At 56.9% G+C, this 14,649-nt stretch overlaps 6 protein-coding genes across 6 annotated transcripts in view; 1 reads left to right on the top strand and 5 right to left on the bottom strand.

Annotated features, from left to right (window-relative positions):
* Nucleotides 1-1,057: 1,057 nt before the first annotated feature.
* Nucleotides 1,058-3,274, bottom strand: P884DRAFT_190934 (uncharacterized protein; the record flags this gene model as incomplete). Its single annotated transcript, XM_069437556.1, has 3 exons — nucleotides 1,058-1,292; nucleotides 1,369-2,530; nucleotides 2,605-3,274. The coding sequence occupies 3 exons, from the start codon at nucleotides 3,272-3,274 to the stop codon at nucleotides 1,058-1,060; spliced, it is 2,067 nt and encodes a 688-aa protein (XP_069302134.1).
* A 1,054-nt stretch (nucleotides 3,275-4,328) lies between these two features.
* P884DRAFT_282084 (uncharacterized protein) lies at nucleotides 4,329-5,857 on the bottom strand. Its single transcript, XM_069443578.1, has 3 exons — nucleotides 5,586-5,857; nucleotides 5,094-5,529; nucleotides 4,329-5,033 (listed from the first exon to the last, which is right to left on the bottom strand). The coding sequence occupies exons 1-3, from the start codon at nucleotides 5,586-5,588 to the stop codon at nucleotides 4,618-4,620; spliced, it is 855 nt and encodes a 284-aa protein (XP_069302133.1). The 5' UTR covers nucleotides 5,589-5,857; the 3' UTR covers nucleotides 4,329-4,617.
* A 365-nt stretch (nucleotides 5,858-6,222) lies between these two features.
* On the top strand, nucleotides 6,223-9,451 carry P884DRAFT_215624 (docking domain of Afi1 for Arf3 in vesicle trafficking-domain-containing protein). Its single transcript, XM_069439272.1, has 3 exons — nucleotides 6,223-7,447; nucleotides 7,504-8,751; nucleotides 8,820-9,451. The coding sequence occupies exons 1-3, from the start codon at nucleotides 6,620-6,622 to the stop codon at nucleotides 9,249-9,251; spliced, it is 2,508 nt and encodes an 835-aa protein (XP_069302132.1). The 5' UTR covers nucleotides 6,223-6,619; the 3' UTR covers nucleotides 9,252-9,451.
* A 2-nt stretch (nucleotides 9,452-9,453) lies between these two features.
* Nucleotides 9,454-10,968, bottom strand: P884DRAFT_215620 (carbohydrate esterase family 1 protein). The gene is made up of 3 exons (XM_069439271.1): nucleotides 10,799-10,968; nucleotides 9,797-10,733; nucleotides 9,454-9,662 (listed from the first exon to the last, which is right to left on the bottom strand). The coding sequence occupies exons 2-3, from the start codon at nucleotides 10,589-10,591 to the stop codon at nucleotides 9,579-9,581; spliced, it is 879 nt and encodes a 292-aa protein (XP_069302131.1). The 5' UTR covers nucleotides 10,592-10,733; nucleotides 10,799-10,968; the 3' UTR covers nucleotides 9,454-9,578.
* On the bottom strand, nucleotides 10,951-11,860 carry P884DRAFT_235215 (uncharacterized protein). The gene is made up of 3 exons (XM_069439942.1): nucleotides 11,729-11,860; nucleotides 11,429-11,577; nucleotides 10,951-11,307 (listed from the first exon to the last, which is right to left on the bottom strand). Exons 1-3 carry the CDS (start codon nucleotides 11,816-11,818, stop codon nucleotides 11,145-11,147), a joined length of 402 nt encoding a protein of 133 aa, XP_069302130.1. The 5' UTR covers nucleotides 11,819-11,860; the 3' UTR covers nucleotides 10,951-11,144.
* Nucleotides 11,861-13,137: 1,277 nt separating this feature from the next.
* Nucleotides 13,138-14,649, bottom strand: part of P884DRAFT_266333 (uncharacterized protein) — a gene marked incomplete at both ends in the record, with an annotated part of 3,670 nt that continues 2,158 nt past the window's right edge. The window contains 4 exons of the mRNA XM_069442022.1: nucleotides 13,138-13,336; nucleotides 13,402-13,472; nucleotides 13,531-13,709; nucleotides 13,770-14,464. Coding sequence (XP_069302129.1) covers nucleotides 13,138-13,336; nucleotides 13,402-13,472; nucleotides 13,531-13,709; nucleotides 13,770-14,464 — 1,144 coding nt within the window. The remainder of the gene's footprint in view (nucleotides 13,337-13,401; nucleotides 13,473-13,530; nucleotides 13,710-13,769; nucleotides 14,465-14,649) is intronic.

Raw genomic sequence — 14,649 nt, 5'->3', positions numbered from 1 at the left:
GCTTTTTCTGCGGAGCGCAGCAAGTTGAATCGTGGCCTCCAGATCGAACCAGGGGTCAAAGCTTCGCTGTGCCCCACAACCCGGTCGAAGGCCGCCATGGGCTCCGGATCCCCCGAATTGGAACTGGCCCCACCCGGGCGACGGGCTGCATTGCTGCGTACTAATCCGTACATTGCGGGACGACAAAACTTCAGGTCTCGGTACCAGAGTAAGCACTTACCGACAAGTTGCAAGCAGTGCCGAGAACAGAAGTTGCAAGCGGGACGGGCCGGCCCCGAGATCTGTCTGTTGCTCCGCAGATGAATGCTTTCAGAACGCTTTGTTGAAGTTGGATATCTCGGGGAAGGGGAAAAAAAAATACCCAACAGGGTTGTTGAGACCCGCCTGATCGATTACCTGGAGACAGGTTTCCGACTACCCAAACGCCTAAGTCTATACAAGCCAATCACCACGTCGCCACCACGGGATTCACCAAAGCAGGGAAACTTGGGTGGAAAAACATGCCGTGCCACGACGAGAGATAGAAACCACAGCTGCCTGTCTATCTGTATGTGGAAATGCCGATGATGTGTTCATGCCGGGGAAAATGAAGGGGGTACGGAATGCCTGGAATATGAAAAAGCCCCATGAACGCCTCCATCAATGTTGTAGTGAGCTGGCCGGTACGTCTATGCCGTCCGTAAAAAAAACAACCAATCTCTTCGCAGTGACAGCCCGGCTGGCGCCGCCGCCCCTAACGCGCCCCAACCGCCTTCATCACCGCCCCCATGCAGATGTACACAATTGCGCCCCCCATCGCCAGCAAGCCTACGACAGACGGAGGAAGAAGCACGACGGCAGCAACAAGCAGCAGCCAGAACCGACGTAGCCGCTCCAGACGTCTGTCCTTTTGCTCCTCAGCCTCGGCCCGCCACGCCGCCTTGATGCCGGCCCCGTCTCTGTGCACCCTTTCTCGGGCTCGGCTCCGTCTCTGCCACCCGTCATCGCGGGTATCGGCATCGGGAGAATCGCCATCCTCGCCCGCGTCATCGGTGGACACTCCCTCACTGTCGGATTGTCAACGGAACTGGAAGCCATGCGGGGGGAAGCCGCCTCTGCCGCCGCCGCGGCCATCAAAAGAGAAGCTGGCGCCGCCGGGGAACCCTCCGCCGCCGCCGAACGGGCCGCCACCTCCCATGCCTCCCATCATGGAGAAGATGATCTCTGGGTCAATGCCGCCGCCCATGCCGCCGCCTCCGAACATATCAGAGGGATCGGCCAGGTCGACGCCGCTATCGTAGCGCTCGCGCTTCCTGGAATGTGTGTTAGCCACCGAGCGAGTCCCATGCAACATCGAGCTATAACAAAACAACGCATCGGGATACGTACTGAGGGTCTATCAACGTCTCGTAGGCTTCACTGATGTCCTTGAACCGGGCTTCGGCATCGGCGTCGCCGGGGTTCTTGTCCGGATGGTGGACAATGGCCAGCTTGCGGTAGGCCTTCTTGATCTCGTTGTCGGTCGCGTTCTTATCGATACCGAGGATCTTGTAGTAGTCCTTCCTCTGGGACTTCTTGAGCTCCAGCTCGGCCTTCCGGACCTCCTTGGCAATGGTCCGGTCTTCGGGGTCCAGCTCCTGGATCGCCTTCCATTCCCGAACGGCCGCTTCCCACTTCTCGGCCAGGCCCAGGGCGTTGGCCTTGGTCTTGCGGGCCTTGATGTACTGCGGGTCGAGACTGATGGCCCTCTCGCAGTCGGCGATGGCATCCTCGTACTGCTTGAGCTTGATACGGCAGAGAGCTCTGTTCTGAAGGATCTTGGAGTTTGTTCCCTTGTTCGTCGGGTCGACCTCGAGGGCCGATGTGTACAGGTCGAGGGCTGCTTGCCACCGCCCGGCCTTGTATTGCGTGTTGCCATCCTCCTTCATCCTTTCCAGCTTCTGGACGGTCCGGAGCCACTTGACGGCGTCTTTGAAGTCGGGATCGCAGCTGAGCGCCTTCCGGAAGTGCTGCACGGCCTTGTCGTTATCGCCCTGCGAATAGAGCGCCCGGCCCCGCAGGACCAGACCCTCCGGGTCCTGGTTGTTCTGACGCAGGAGCGACATGGCAATGTTTTGGGCCTCTCCGAGTGAGTTGGCATCACCCATCTTTAGGAGCGCTTCGCCGCGCATGAGCTGCCACTTTCTCGGCCTTAGCACGCCGGGCCCAAGCAGCTTCTCCGCCATGTCGAGCGGGTGGAGAACCATGGAAGCTGCCGTGCCATCCTCGAGGGCCTGCTGCGCCGCCCGAACGTGACGAAGCATCTCCTTGGCGGGTGCCATGTCCTTGGCCGACGGCGCCGGGCGTATACGCCCAAACGTGGCGACGGCCTCCTCGGGCTGGCCCAGGCTGGTGTAGATGCGGGCGAGGCGGAGGAGAATCTTGGAGTTGTGAGGGTCCAGATCGGCAGCTCGCTTGCAGTCCGCCAAGGCTTCCTTATACTTGCCGGCCGACATGTAAGCCGCGGCCCGGTTGCCTAGGTAGGTGGTAGAGTTGGGCTGAAGGACGACGGCTGCCACGCAAGTTAGCCGACCACGGGACACACTCGGAAGAGTTGTACGAAGTCCGGTTGCTGCTCGGACTCACCCTTTGTGTAGAACTCGATGGCATGGGTGTAATCACCCGCCTTGAAGAACTTATTGCCCTCATTCTTGAACGACTCGGCCTGCTCGGCCTCGGACTGCACCGGGCTGGAAGGCTGTGATCGATGGGGCGGAGGAGGGGGCACTGCTTCGTCAGCAGCGCCGTTAACGGATGCGTCGGTCCCGTTTGCCACGGGCACGGTGAAAGAATTCTGGTGAGACGACGGGTTCGCCGGCCGCGGCGGCGGCTGCTGCTGATAGGGCGGCGGTTGCGAGGGAGGCGAGGAGGGGTTGCCTCCGTTGACCGTCTCCTTTTCGACGTCCATTGAATTGCGAGCGCTCATGGCAGACAGTTCCGACAGTCGCTTGCGCTGTTCGGGAGGCAGGTTGAGCGGGTGCGTGTCCGGATCGATCTTTTTACGTCGTCCTGCGTCAGTAGGGTGTCGCGCAAAAGGGCGAGAGGTGCGCGGCGACTGCGGCTTAGGCTCGCGTGACGTCGGCGAGGCGGGGCGCTGCGAGGAGGCCTTTTTGGTGGGCGATCGTGAACCCGAAGATTTTGCGGGAGATTTGGTGGGCGAGGATGGTTGTGAAGAATCGTGCAATCCGGAGTGCTCGTCCTCCTCCTCGTCGGCCGAGTTTGGTTTCTTGGACGATATTTTGGAGAAAAACTTCATTTGCAAGGTATTGCAGCGAAAAGTCGCAACTACCGGGGTCCCAATTGTTTTAATGCGGTTGGTCCCGCAAAAAACGAAGCGTCAAGCGGCGTGACTCCCGGGACAAGGTCAGGCTGTGTATCGCTGCCGGTGCATCAGGGCAAAAATAGCAGCGAGGGTTTTGAGGGAGGGTATGAAGCGCCAGGTATCCTAGGTTATCGGAAGTGGGTGCACATGCAATTGCGAGCAACGCTTTTGGGTGGGAAGGGCGAGTAGCCAAAAACCGAACGGGGCGGTTCCTGGCGGTGGGAACTTGGAGCAGGAAAAAAAAAAATAATAATAAATTGTCGGAATGGCTGGGAGTTGGGGGAAGTGGCGGTTCAAAAAGTGAGCGTGTACTGAGTACGGATTCGCCAAATGGCACAGACTGATCAACCCATCACGCCTCGGGACCGTCGCAAAAAGGGTTCAAACCATGGCTCAGCCTTCAGGCAGATCACAAGCACCTTCCAGGGCCTCTTGATTCGCGATTCGAAGAAAATATTGGGTTGGCTGGGGCTGCCCGTTGCTCTGGAAATTGGAGGCAGACCGAAGGTCATTTGTCAAACGCCCAGCGGCAGACGTGGGGAGTGGGCTTGCGGGGGGGAACAGCGGGCAGGAGCCGGCGCTGTGACGGACCCTTCAAGCAACATTGAAACAGGGGTGGCTTCGGTAGCGGAATTCAGATATCGAGGCATATCACTGTAGGCGGTTTCTTGCCGGAGGCTGGGACAACGATTCTCGAAACTTCTGTGGGCCGGTCCGTCCCTTACTCGGCACGGTTGCAGCGGCCGACTCGGATTGCGGTCGTTTGTTCAGTCTGAAGCAGCCTGTCATCATCTCTTTGAGATTTCATTTAGTTGTAGCGCGTTTCTTGGATAAATGGGTATCATCAAATGCACTAGTGTAGTTTTTACGGAGTACGCTACGCTAGGAATGTGTCCCTTGCTATCGACGCATGGCACGAAATAAAAGAGACATGTCAACAATGCCGAGCGGCGCTAGGCGCGGAATGCACATGCACAAGCGCTACACTCCGGTCACGGCGCACCTGGCCAGTCTGACACTTGGCCAAGTCGTTCGTATTGGCTGGGAACAGTTCAGTGACTGGCCCCCAAAAGCCTACCCTAGGTTTGATAGGCTCCAATTGTGTCGTTGCTATGTTATTACTACCGTTACAAGCATCAGTTAGCATGTCCCTGGATACCATCCAAGCGTTTGCCAAACCCCAACATGTGTCAAATGCCCAGCCACCTTTCCGGTCTGTCGTTCATCGCTCCCACCCACGACCGATGCGAACAGCAGAGTTGGCACACCGAATGGACTCATTCGTCCTCCGAATCGTGAGGAGCCTGCGCGGCAGTCCCGTTTCCACCAGCGATCGTGTTGACAAAATCCTGGTACCTGAATACTTCTCCCCGCTTGCCCAGGCCTGCTGCTGTGTATTTGCTGAAGGCCCTGCGCCCTGTGAAACCAGCAATCACCTTCTCGACGTCCAGCGCCGTCAAAGGCTCCTGGCCAGGCTCTGGTGCTGTGTGCAGTAATGCATCCCTTAGCTCTGCGACGTCAATTTGACCGCTGTCGTCGTCATCGAACGCTGAAAAGGCAGACAGAAGCTCCGAACTCGGTGACAAGGCGGCCAAGGATGATGCGATCGAGTTGAGGAACAACGCCATTGTCATGGTCTGCGGTGCCGACGGAGGGAAGAAGTGGGAGATGTCTCCGGCACTCGATGGAAGCCCTAGAATCCCATCGTTAGCCAGAGTTTATGGAAGAAGAAGAGAGTTGTGTCTTGTCGTACCCAGTTGATTGAGCATATCCGCGACGTCTTCCCTAGTTACGACGCCGTCGCTGTCACGATCAAGAATCTGGAACGCCTCCCGCATCGCGCGGACCTGCGAGGGCTGTAACTGGGAAAGCGCGTTGCCGTGGCCTACCGAGTTTGAGGTCGTCGGTCGAGGTATGCTGCGCTGTTCGAGAACATGTGTATTCAGGCCATCTTCGACTGTTGCATGTCCTCGAGATGTTCGGGGCTCTGGCGGTGTTGGGCTTGTGACTGGGCTGCCCATGAACTTCGCGCGGACTTCAGAGAACCCTTCCTTTGTCGCTGTTGCTGATGGTGTAGTCTGCCGCAAAGGTGCAGCCGATGCGGGTGATTGCGGTCGGCGAAACGGCGAGGACCGAGCAGATCCGGTCCCATAACCCAGGGGAGACGGTTTGTACGTTGAAGGCACTGACTGCACCCGAGTCAGCAATGGAGTAAGCTGAAGGACGTCCAATATTTTTTACCTACCATGTCTATAGTGAAATGCGCACGAGAGATTGTAGACCCGGATGATATGGAGGAGAATGCACCTTAGGAGCTGCGTTGCTCGATTCCCTGAGATGCTTTGTACTCCGTGACTAGGATAGTGCCTGATGGAACGTCGATTCCAGCCAAGAGTGGACGTCGAAATGTGTCCCGAATTCGGATGACTTCATTAACCAGAAAATATCGATGTTCTGAAGCATCACGTAGTCTTTGTCGTCATCGAGGGGGGAGCTGCCATTGGGCAGCAGAGGAGATGGCCGCTGACTGGATAAGTTGGAAGTAAACAAACCAACCGGACAACCAGCCGGGGTAGGTACACTACTGTGCAGCCACAACGGCGGGGATGGGCCCACGTTTGTGGCGTGCGACTGCCGTGGGGCTGAAGCGGATTACCGGAGCCCAAGTAACTAGTGTACGTCCGTAGTGTAATCCGTACACTAATCTGTACGATCCGTCGGCTTCTCACTGCCCTGCTGGGACCCACTCCTCCAAAGACCCCTCACTGGCTTCCACCCCCACCAAACAAGGGTCGATAATAAACCCCTGTCCGGATCCAGAAAGGTTGGTAGCCAAAAAGGGGAAGCATGGGTGGTGCGCTTGACCTCGGCGGCGGGAGCATCTTGATTTGAACCCAAGCTGCAGCGGATTGCCTTCCACGCTGCTTCTTCCAGCAAGCGACAAACGGGTGCAACGGTCGCCATAAATTCAGGATCTGGAAGTCCTTCCCGCGTTCCCTTTTTTTTCTTTTCGCTTGGGGGAATCCAGAGGGAGCGCCCGGTTCCTCTGCCGGAACGCGCAACTCTCCCCGGATTTCGACATTCTGAGGCCCGGCGCTTCGGAGCCCGCAGTTGACCCCGCGATCCTGTCTTGTATATATACAAGTCTGTTTTCTCACCTTTGCTAGGCGCTGGACAGGGACCTGCTTTCTAGATCGCCATTTTTTGCCTCGCGACGAAGCGATTGACTTAAGCAGAAGGGCCCGGCGAAAAGGGCAGGCGGACGGCAGGGCACAAACGATGGCCACCAGCCAGTTCGCGCCCAACCTTCTCAAGAGAACCAACAGCGCAGTCGGGTACTCCAATGGAACAGCGCTTCAACACCGGAGATCCCTCTCGACAATCCCGTCCTCGCGACCCACCCGCTCCCCGCAGGCCCCCGAGATGGACCAGACCTCAGACCCGAGCTTCAAGGGCAAAGCTCCCTCGACCAGGACGGGCGCATCGTCCCAGCACAGCTCGCTGTCTGCCAGCGCACAACCTCGTTCTGATGCTGCCTTACGGCGGCCCCGCAAGCTGCGGTCCCAATACCCGCGCGGGAGCTCCGAGAACCACGTCGAATACATTCTCGTGGCGTCCTTCGACATTGACCGCGGGCCGGTCATGGAACACCAGTATCCGGTAGCGATCACGGGCGACGAGCACATGCTTGCCGAGCTCATGCTCCCGGATCAGGCCCACGTGAGGAATCAAGACTGGACAATATTCTTCCTTCATAAGGACACCAGTCAAGAAGAGGACGATGCGGAACGGCGAGCCAAGGAGGAACGGCGAGCGCGGAGAAGGAGGAAGAGGGACCGGGAGAAGGGCATAATACACGAATCGGACGATGAAGGCGATGAGAACGACGGCCTGGGCGATGACGATGACGACGACGACGACGACGACGATGACGACGATTGGGACGATGACCTATCGACGGATTCCGAGCCTGAAAGCAGCGAAGGCCCTCCGCTGGTCTATGTCCTCAACCTCGTCAACACGAAACAAGACAAGACAGTCAAGCGAGGTGCCGTGGTCAAGGCAATGGCCATCTGCACCCGCCATCCCTTCCTCCATATATACAAGGTAACAACAACTCACGCTCCGCGGCCACGCCAGGTTTGCTTACGTCGTGGGGGTAGCCATTACTATTATTGGCCTTGGATGAGTACTTCAAGGCACCGGTGCCCGAGACTCTCGCAATGCTCTACAACGCCGTCAACGAGATGGATCTGTCGCTGATGCCGAAGCTGAACTGGCTCGAGAAACACCTCTTGCAATCGAGCGACAACAAGGATCTCTTCGTCGAGAAGTTTGAGCAGATGATCGAGGATCGGATTGCTGGAACATCCGGAGCAGATGTCGGCCAGCCTCTCGACGCCAGCAATGCTCCTCCGCCACGGCCCACCATCTCCCGGTCGGGGTCCAAGGCTCACATTGAAGGGCACGCCGCCTATGTGGTGCCCAGAGACACGCACGAGTTCGAGAGCAAGGTCATGTACAAGGGCATTCCCATCCCGGTCAAGGTTCCCGTGGCCGTCATGCCCGAGACCGTCGGCGACTTCTCCCTGATCAAGCTGATCCAGAACTTCTCCGACCCGCACTCCAAGTCTCCGCAAACCTTCCCCTTACATCCTCACCTAACAACAAACGGGCCCAACACGCACCCGATCATAGTGCTCGTCAACGCCCTCCTGACGCAGAAGCGCATCATCTTTCTGGGACACAATATGCCGTCGGGGGAGGTGGCCGAGGCCGTCTTGGCCGCCTGCGCGCTCGCGTCGGGCGGGATCCTGAGGGGCTTTACTCGGTATGCTTTCCCGTACACGGACCTTACCAAGGTCGACGACCTCCTGAAGGTGCCCGGGTTCATCGCGGGAGTGACGAATCCGACCTTTGAGCACCACCCCGAGTGGTGGGACTTGCTGTGCGACCTCTCGACCGGGAAGATGAAGATCAGCAGCAAGATCGAGGCAGCCCCCATCACGGAAGGGCTAGTCTACTTCCAGCAGCAGAACCCGGCCTACGCGAACCTGGTCCACAGCTCGTCCAGCAGCGGGTCGTCGTCAAACGACCTGACGGGCGACGCTGCCTTCATGGCGGAGATCCTCCGATGCATCACCACGCGGGCGGGCGAGCGCGTGATCCGCGCCAAGTGGAGGGCCTGGGTTCTCAAGTTTACGCGCATCGCGGCCGCGTTCGAGGAGAGCGTGTACGGCGCCAGCGCGCTCTACATCGGCTCCGACGAGCAGGATGCCAACCTGTCTGCAGCAGCGCACGGTCACGGGTACGTGTGGGCGGACGAGGCGACCAAGGCGAAGGAACTGGCGGGCAACGTGACGCGGATCGAGGGGTGGAGAAACACAAGAAGCTATTACAGCTTTATTCAGGTGAGTATGCCTAGTAGGCGGGGCAGGAAACAGGGGAAAGTAGAGCCAAGGCTGATGGGAAACTTCAGGACGTCGCGCGGTTCTATCACGTCCGGCCCCTCAAGGGCATCGACCTGGCGCACTTGCACGACCGGCTGCGCACGCAGCGGCTCACGCCGGAGCAGAGCAAGGAGATCTACCACACGCTGGCCAAGTACGTGCACTCGTACGACGAGATCTGCATGCTGCTGAACGTGGCGCCCGAGTCGCAGGCCGGGCTGTTCTACATCGCGCTCGGCCTCTTCCACAAGGACCGCGACGTGCGCTTCAAGACGGCCGAGCTGCTGGAGCGCGTCGCCGAGCACGAGGCGGGCCAGCACTGGTGGCGCGTGCTGAGCCGGTTCGAGAAGCTGGCCTATGTGCGCATCAAGAGAGAGGCCGAGGCGGAGATGAAGGCTAAGCTGGAAAGGGAAGAGAGGGACGCATTTGGAAGGGATACTGGCGACAGGAGGATCAGCTGAGGAGGGTAGGGCTTATTGCGCATGATGCGACCGGGTTTGGGCGGGGTGTTGTGTGACTTTCGTGGCCGGATCCGGGCATTTGTCAGCTGTTCTTGGTCCGTTCGAGCGGCGGGGGCGGCGAAGTTGTCAGAGACAGACGGGCTACATCGTATTGCTTTTTTTTTTTTTTTCCTCTCCGTTTGATCCATGGCTGACCTTTCATGTACTTAAATTTACCGCCGTCCTCCTCTGTACAAACCATCCAAACAAACAAAAAAGCATTACCCACCTGTTCCTCCTCATCCTTCTCCTCTTCAATCACACCCTCCATCTTTAGCTTTCTCTTCGTCAAAGCAAACCCAGGTGCTTTGCCGCGTGGTTGACATGATCATCGCTAAAGGTTGCCATGAAGTAGTACGAGTGATCGTACCCCTGAAAACATTGTCAACAACCCCAATCATCCCGAGCCACACCGCGCCGACGCAAGGACACGGGAAATTTATAGAAAAGGCAAAATTAAAAGGAAGGAAAGGCGCTTTTTTTTCGGGGGGGGGGGGGGAACTCACCTCGTGATACCGCACTGTCAACCCCTCCACGCCGGCCTCCTTGGCGGCCTTCTCCAGGTTCTCGGGCAGCAGCTGCCCCTGCTTGTAAAAGTTGTCTGCGGTGCCGACGTCGACGAGGGCCTTGAGGTCGCCGCCCTTCCAGGCGCGGATGAGCTCGGTGGCGTCGTGCTTCTTCCACTCGTCGCGGTCCGGGCCGAGGTAGCCCGAGAAGGCCTTCTCGCCCCAGGGGCAGCGGGAGGGGTTGGCGATGGGGGCGAAGGCGCTGACGCTCTTGTAGAGGCCCGGGTTCTTGAGGTAGAGCGTCAGGGCGCCGTGGCCGCCCATCGAGTGGCCCGTGATGGAGACGCGGTCCGGGTCCAGGAAGCGGCCGTACTGCGGGTCGCCGAAGAGGGCGCGGGGCAGCTCGCGGGCGACGTAGCTCTCCATGCGGTAGCCGCGGCGCCAGGGGTCGCGGGTGGCGTCGACGTAGAAGCCGGCGCCGGCGCCAAAGTCCCACGAGTCCGTCTCGCCCGGGTGGCCGAGCCCGCGCGGGGACGTGTCCGGGTACGCGACGGCGAGGCCGAGCTGCGAGGCGCGGTGCTGGAAGAAGCCCTTCTCGGAGCAGTTCTCGGGCGTGCACGTCAGGCCCGAGAGGTAGAAGAGCACGGGCACCCGCGGCGGCGGGTCCGAGGCGAAGCTCTGCGGCGGCAGGTAGAGGTTCACGGCCATCGGGGTCGTCGTCTCTTCGGACTGGTGCGAGAGCTTGAACAGCTTGCCCCCGAAGGAGGCGATGGTGGCTTTGGTTTCGAAGACCATCTCGAAGAGTCCTGATGCGTGACGGAGAGACGAGCGGATTAGATGATAGTGATGATGATGATGATGAGTACCTTAGGGTCAGGTAGCTAAGGTAGCTCGGGTGGTGAGGTATTGTTGGTTGATCCCGAGGGTGCTCCGTACGCTAGTTACTTATGTTAGTAATAGCATTTAATTTTGATAGAAATATTATTTCAATGCAGTACACACAAGAAGAAAACGCTGAATGATCACTGCCAACTAGGGCGAAGGAAAAGAATGACCAGGGTAAAAGTATTATAACTCCCGATTTGCTGCGGTCTTGTTTATAAAGAAAGAGAAAGTTAAGGTCTCGGCGAGAATTCAACAACAGCTACCCCGCTGCTGCTGCTGCTGCTGCTGCTCCTGCTCTAATCGACTGCCGATGGCGGGGTAGAAGGGGGCGAGGAGACCAGACCCACACTGCGATGCCGTCACAAACCAAACGCCGAACACCGATGCCAATACCAATGCCGACCGGCCGACTGACTAACCGACCAACTGCATCCTCACATCCTCCAAATCACCCTCCTCCCCATCATTGCGAAGTCGCATCGCCAGTCTTGTTCAGGTGGCAGTCGAACGACGTGATGTACTTGTTCCACCCGACTTCGGTCAGGTTGAACTTGTGCTCGTAGTCGGACGAGACCGCTCCCATGGTGCAGCCCGTGGGCGATTTGCAGATGCCGCCGCATCTCGTGCTGTTTTTGTTTTATCGAACCGACCATGGTCAGCATCGGGCCGGTTCAAACCATTAGGAGGAGCACGAATTTTATAGATATTCTGCACGGACGGACGCAGTATCGGCAGCTCGGTACTCACAGGTAGGGATAGCAGTAGAAAGGCGCATCGTCGGGGGCGAATGTGGCGGCGTTGTTCACTAGCGCTGGTGGCAGGTTGTAGCACTTCTCGAGCTCGTAGACGGCGTATTCGCAGTGCCCTTGGCCATTGGGGTCGTTGCAGATCAGGACCTAACGCGTTGTGCGGTGTGAGTCAAGTTCGTTCAACATTTGCTCTCCTTTTTTATTCTTTTTTATTTATTTATTTAATTTTTTTTTTTCATTCCCCCCCCCTGAGAAAGAGACGACCGGAACAACACCGTGGAGCTGAGGAGGCACTTACACCGCCAATCTTGTTGTGCTCGGTGGGCACGGGGGAGCCCTGCGCGAGAAAGGCGAGAAGGAATCCGGCGATGGTTGCGCTGAACAGCATGATGGATTCCAAGAGACGAGTTTATATAGCACACCCGAGTCTTGATATCGAGGTTCCTCTTCGCGTGTGAGTACGCTACTACTCTTTTGAACTGCCGATCGAAACGAGCGCTGGGATGTAGATGGGTAAGATAGGTAGGTTACCTGAGGTGTCTGCTGAACTGAAGCCTCTAAAGGCAACCGCGACTCCTGCGAATGCTCCCTTCTTATAGAAATGAACCTTGACCTGGCCGGAGAGCTAGTAACGACCAGGCAACCATTACATCATGGCGGCCACTTTGGTCGTTGAAGATCTCTCTCGGTTACACGGCATCTGAGTGGCTGAGCATGCGTGAAAAAAAGGTATTCGAGGGTGGCGTAGTCCGATCCCTCTGATCTGAACGGAGACAAACACGTATGTAATCCGTACAGAATAGTGCGAGGTACGAGATCGCTCGTCCGCTTTTAGGGCGAACCGGGGGATTACGAGGATGTGTTGTCCTCTGTACGGATTACATACACCATGAACGAAATACCAAGGCTTTCATTTGCCGTGCCAGCTGTACGAGTTATTAATCACACTAACGTTACCTCCAATTGGCGCGTTGGGATCAACCAAAAATGGAGACGAAAAGAGGTCGAACGGTGAATACGAAGGTCTCAGATGCGCTGGATGCAGAAGGCTTTCGGCGTTGTTGATCAATTTCCCCATGTTGCCTAGTTTATCACGGCGCGACCCGTGTTGGGTTTGCTAAACTGGGACACTACATGGTCTTGGGCATTCCCCAACCACTTGAAAGAAAGACCAATCCATTAACGTTACTTATAATGAGAAAACACTGTCATATTATGTACTGTACATTAGTTAAGCCTTCCAAAAATAAAATAAAATAAAATAAAATAAATAACTAAATAAATAAATAGCATTAGCCTCTCCTCTTGAAGAGCCACAAGAGGAGAGATTGTCAAACCACCGCCAACAGGTTCGAGCATGGTTCTTCTCCGCCAAGGATTTACTGCAATCTCATGACGGCTGAACCACCCGTGACCCCTGGTTTGCACATGGCCCGCAACACAAAACTGAAACCACAATTACCAAGGTGTTTTTTTTTTTTTCCATCGCATCGCTCCCTGTTTTGATAACGAAAGACAGCTCACGCGCGCGCGTTTTTGTTAAGCAACCCCTCCCGTGCCTCTCCACAAGCCGCCATACCTAGCGAGTAGGGACAGGATGGCGTGGGGTGTAGAAGTGAATCAAGAAAACGCCAAAGAGGGAAAGGAAAAAAAAAAGAGAGAGATAGAGAGAGAGAGAAAGTGAGTGTGTTCCAGATCTGCTGCGTCTCAGAAGAGAACAACAGCGCCAAACATGCCCGCCAGAAGGGCGACGGCCTTGCCGCCGTTGACGACCAAGCTGTCGGCACCCGCGGTCACGACGGGCGGCGGGGCGTACGTAGGGTGGGACGTGGTCGTCGCGTTCTCGGACGGCGTGTGGTGCGGTTTATGGTGCGGCACGGAGACGGAGGTCGGGAGGACAACGACCCTTCATCCAGGGAGAACGGTCAGCAAAGGGGCCGGTATCAACTAAAGGACGATGCGTAGGCTTACGAGTTCGTCTTTGTGACCTCGATGGTGGAGCCCTTGCTCACCGTGGTGTAAGTGGTGAATGGGCGGGAGATCTTGGTCTCGTGTTAGCACTCGCCGGCTCCGAGGTGGAGGGCTAAAAAAGAGACATACCGTCGTGTAGACATCAGTCGTCTCGTACTCGGTCGCGACAGAAGTCGTGTAGATGGTCTCGGTCTGCCTGACCTTTGTGACGACGGTGGAGGTCGAGGTCCAGGTGATCTCAACCGTGGAGCCGCCGACTACCTTGGTCTCCGTGACCGGGCGGAGTTTAGTGCGGGTGGAATAAATAACTGTTGAGCCATGTAAGCATGTGTTCGTGGCGATGCCTTGATCAGAGCCGGGATCCTTACCCTCACCGGCCGTCTTGGTGACTGGGGGCTCCGTCTTGGTGATGACGATGGTCGTGGGGACCGCCGTTTTAACCGTGCTAGTCGTGGTGTAGGTAGAAGTGTAGGTGTGCCCGGGCTTGGTGTAAGTCTCGGTGACAGGACAGACGGTGATATAAGTCGCGATGACCTCAGTCGTAACGGTTTCGTAGTCCTCCTTCGGCGACTCATCCTCCCCATATCCGTAGTCGTTATCGTCGTCGTCGTCGTCGTCGTCGTCGTCGCCGTCGCCGCCGTCGTCGTATGTCCTATCATTCAGGCTTCGCTGCTCAAGCCAAGCATCGTCTTTCGACTCGTCCTCCTCTCCCGATTCTTCCTTGTCATCTCCAAACAAGTCATCGGACTCTTCGTCTTCGGAACCGCTCCCCTTCTCGTCTTCGGAACCGCTCTCCTTCTCATCTTCGGAACCGCTCCCCTTCTCATCTTCGGAACCGCTCCCCTTCTCGTCTTCGGAACCGCTCCCCTTCTCGTCTTCGGAACCGCTCCCCTCCTCGTCTTCGGAAGAGTCCTCCTTTTCCTCCTTGTCTTTCTTATCATCCTGATACTTATCCTTCTTATCATCCTTATACTTGTCCTTCTTGTCGTCCTTATATACATTCTTCTTATCATCCTTGTTCGAGTCCTTCTTGTCGTCCTTTTTAGACTTCTCGTCTTCAGACCTTTCGTCATCATTAAAAAGGTCGAAATCGTCATCGCCGAAGAGGTCTAGATCGTCTCCGAACAAGCCCTTTTCGTCTTCGGAGCCTGATTCTTCTTCTGAGCCCGATTCTTCGTCTTCAGAGCCCTCCTTTTTACCTTTCTTGTCGTCCTTTTCCGATTTTTTCTCCTTGTCTTCAGACCCTTC

The sequence above is a fragment of the Thermothelomyces heterothallicus genome (assembly GCF_042370625.1).
Source record: "Thermothelomyces heterothallicus CBS 202.75 unplaced genomic scaffold P884_scaffold_1, whole genome shotgun sequence".
In the NCBI taxonomy this organism is placed as follows: Eukaryota; Fungi; Ascomycota; class Sordariomycetes; order Sordariales; family Chaetomiaceae; genus Thermothelomyces; species Thermothelomyces heterothallicus.
Note: the sequence above shows the minus strand (reverse complement) of the source record. Positions and strands in the feature narration are given on the sequence as shown.

Bases quoted from the DNA above. Each gene is read 5' to 3' on its own strand.
- P884DRAFT_215620 (XM_069439271.1), bottom strand. From the start codon at position 10,591: ATGGTCTTCGAAACCAAAGCCACCATCGCCTCCTTCGGGGGCAAGCTG. The intron at 9,663-9,796 runs GTGAGTTCCCCC...CAATGTTTTCAG, and splicing joins TGACAGTGCGGTATCACGAG to GGGTACGATCACTCGTACTA.
- P884DRAFT_215624 (XM_069439272.1), top strand. From the start codon at position 6,620: ATGGCCACCAGCCAGTTCGCGCCCAACCTTCTCAAGAGAACCAACAGC. The intron at 7,448-7,503 runs GTAACAACAACT...TCGTGGGGGTAG, and splicing joins CCTTCCTCCATATATACAAG to CCATTACTATTATTGGCCTT. The intron at 8,752-8,819 runs GTGAGTATGCCT...GGGAAACTTCAG, and splicing joins GCTATTACAGCTTTATTCAG to GACGTCGCGCGGTTCTATCA.
- P884DRAFT_282084 (XM_069443578.1), bottom strand. The intron at 5,034-5,093 runs GTACGACAAGAC...ATGGGATTCTAG, and splicing joins GGATATGCTCAATCAACTGG to GGCTTCCATCGAGTGCCGGA.
- P884DRAFT_235215 (XM_069439942.1), bottom strand. From the start codon at position 11,818: ATGCTGTTCAGCGCAACCATCGCCGGATTCCTTCTCGCCTTTCTCGCG. The intron at 11,578-11,728 runs GTAAGTGCCTCC...ACAACGCGTTAG, and splicing joins AGCACAACAAGATTGGCGGT to GTCCTGATCTGCAACGACCC. The intron at 11,308-11,428 runs GTGAGTACCGAG...AAACAAAAACAG, and splicing joins TTCTACTGCTATCCCTACCT to CACGAGATGCGGCGGCATCT.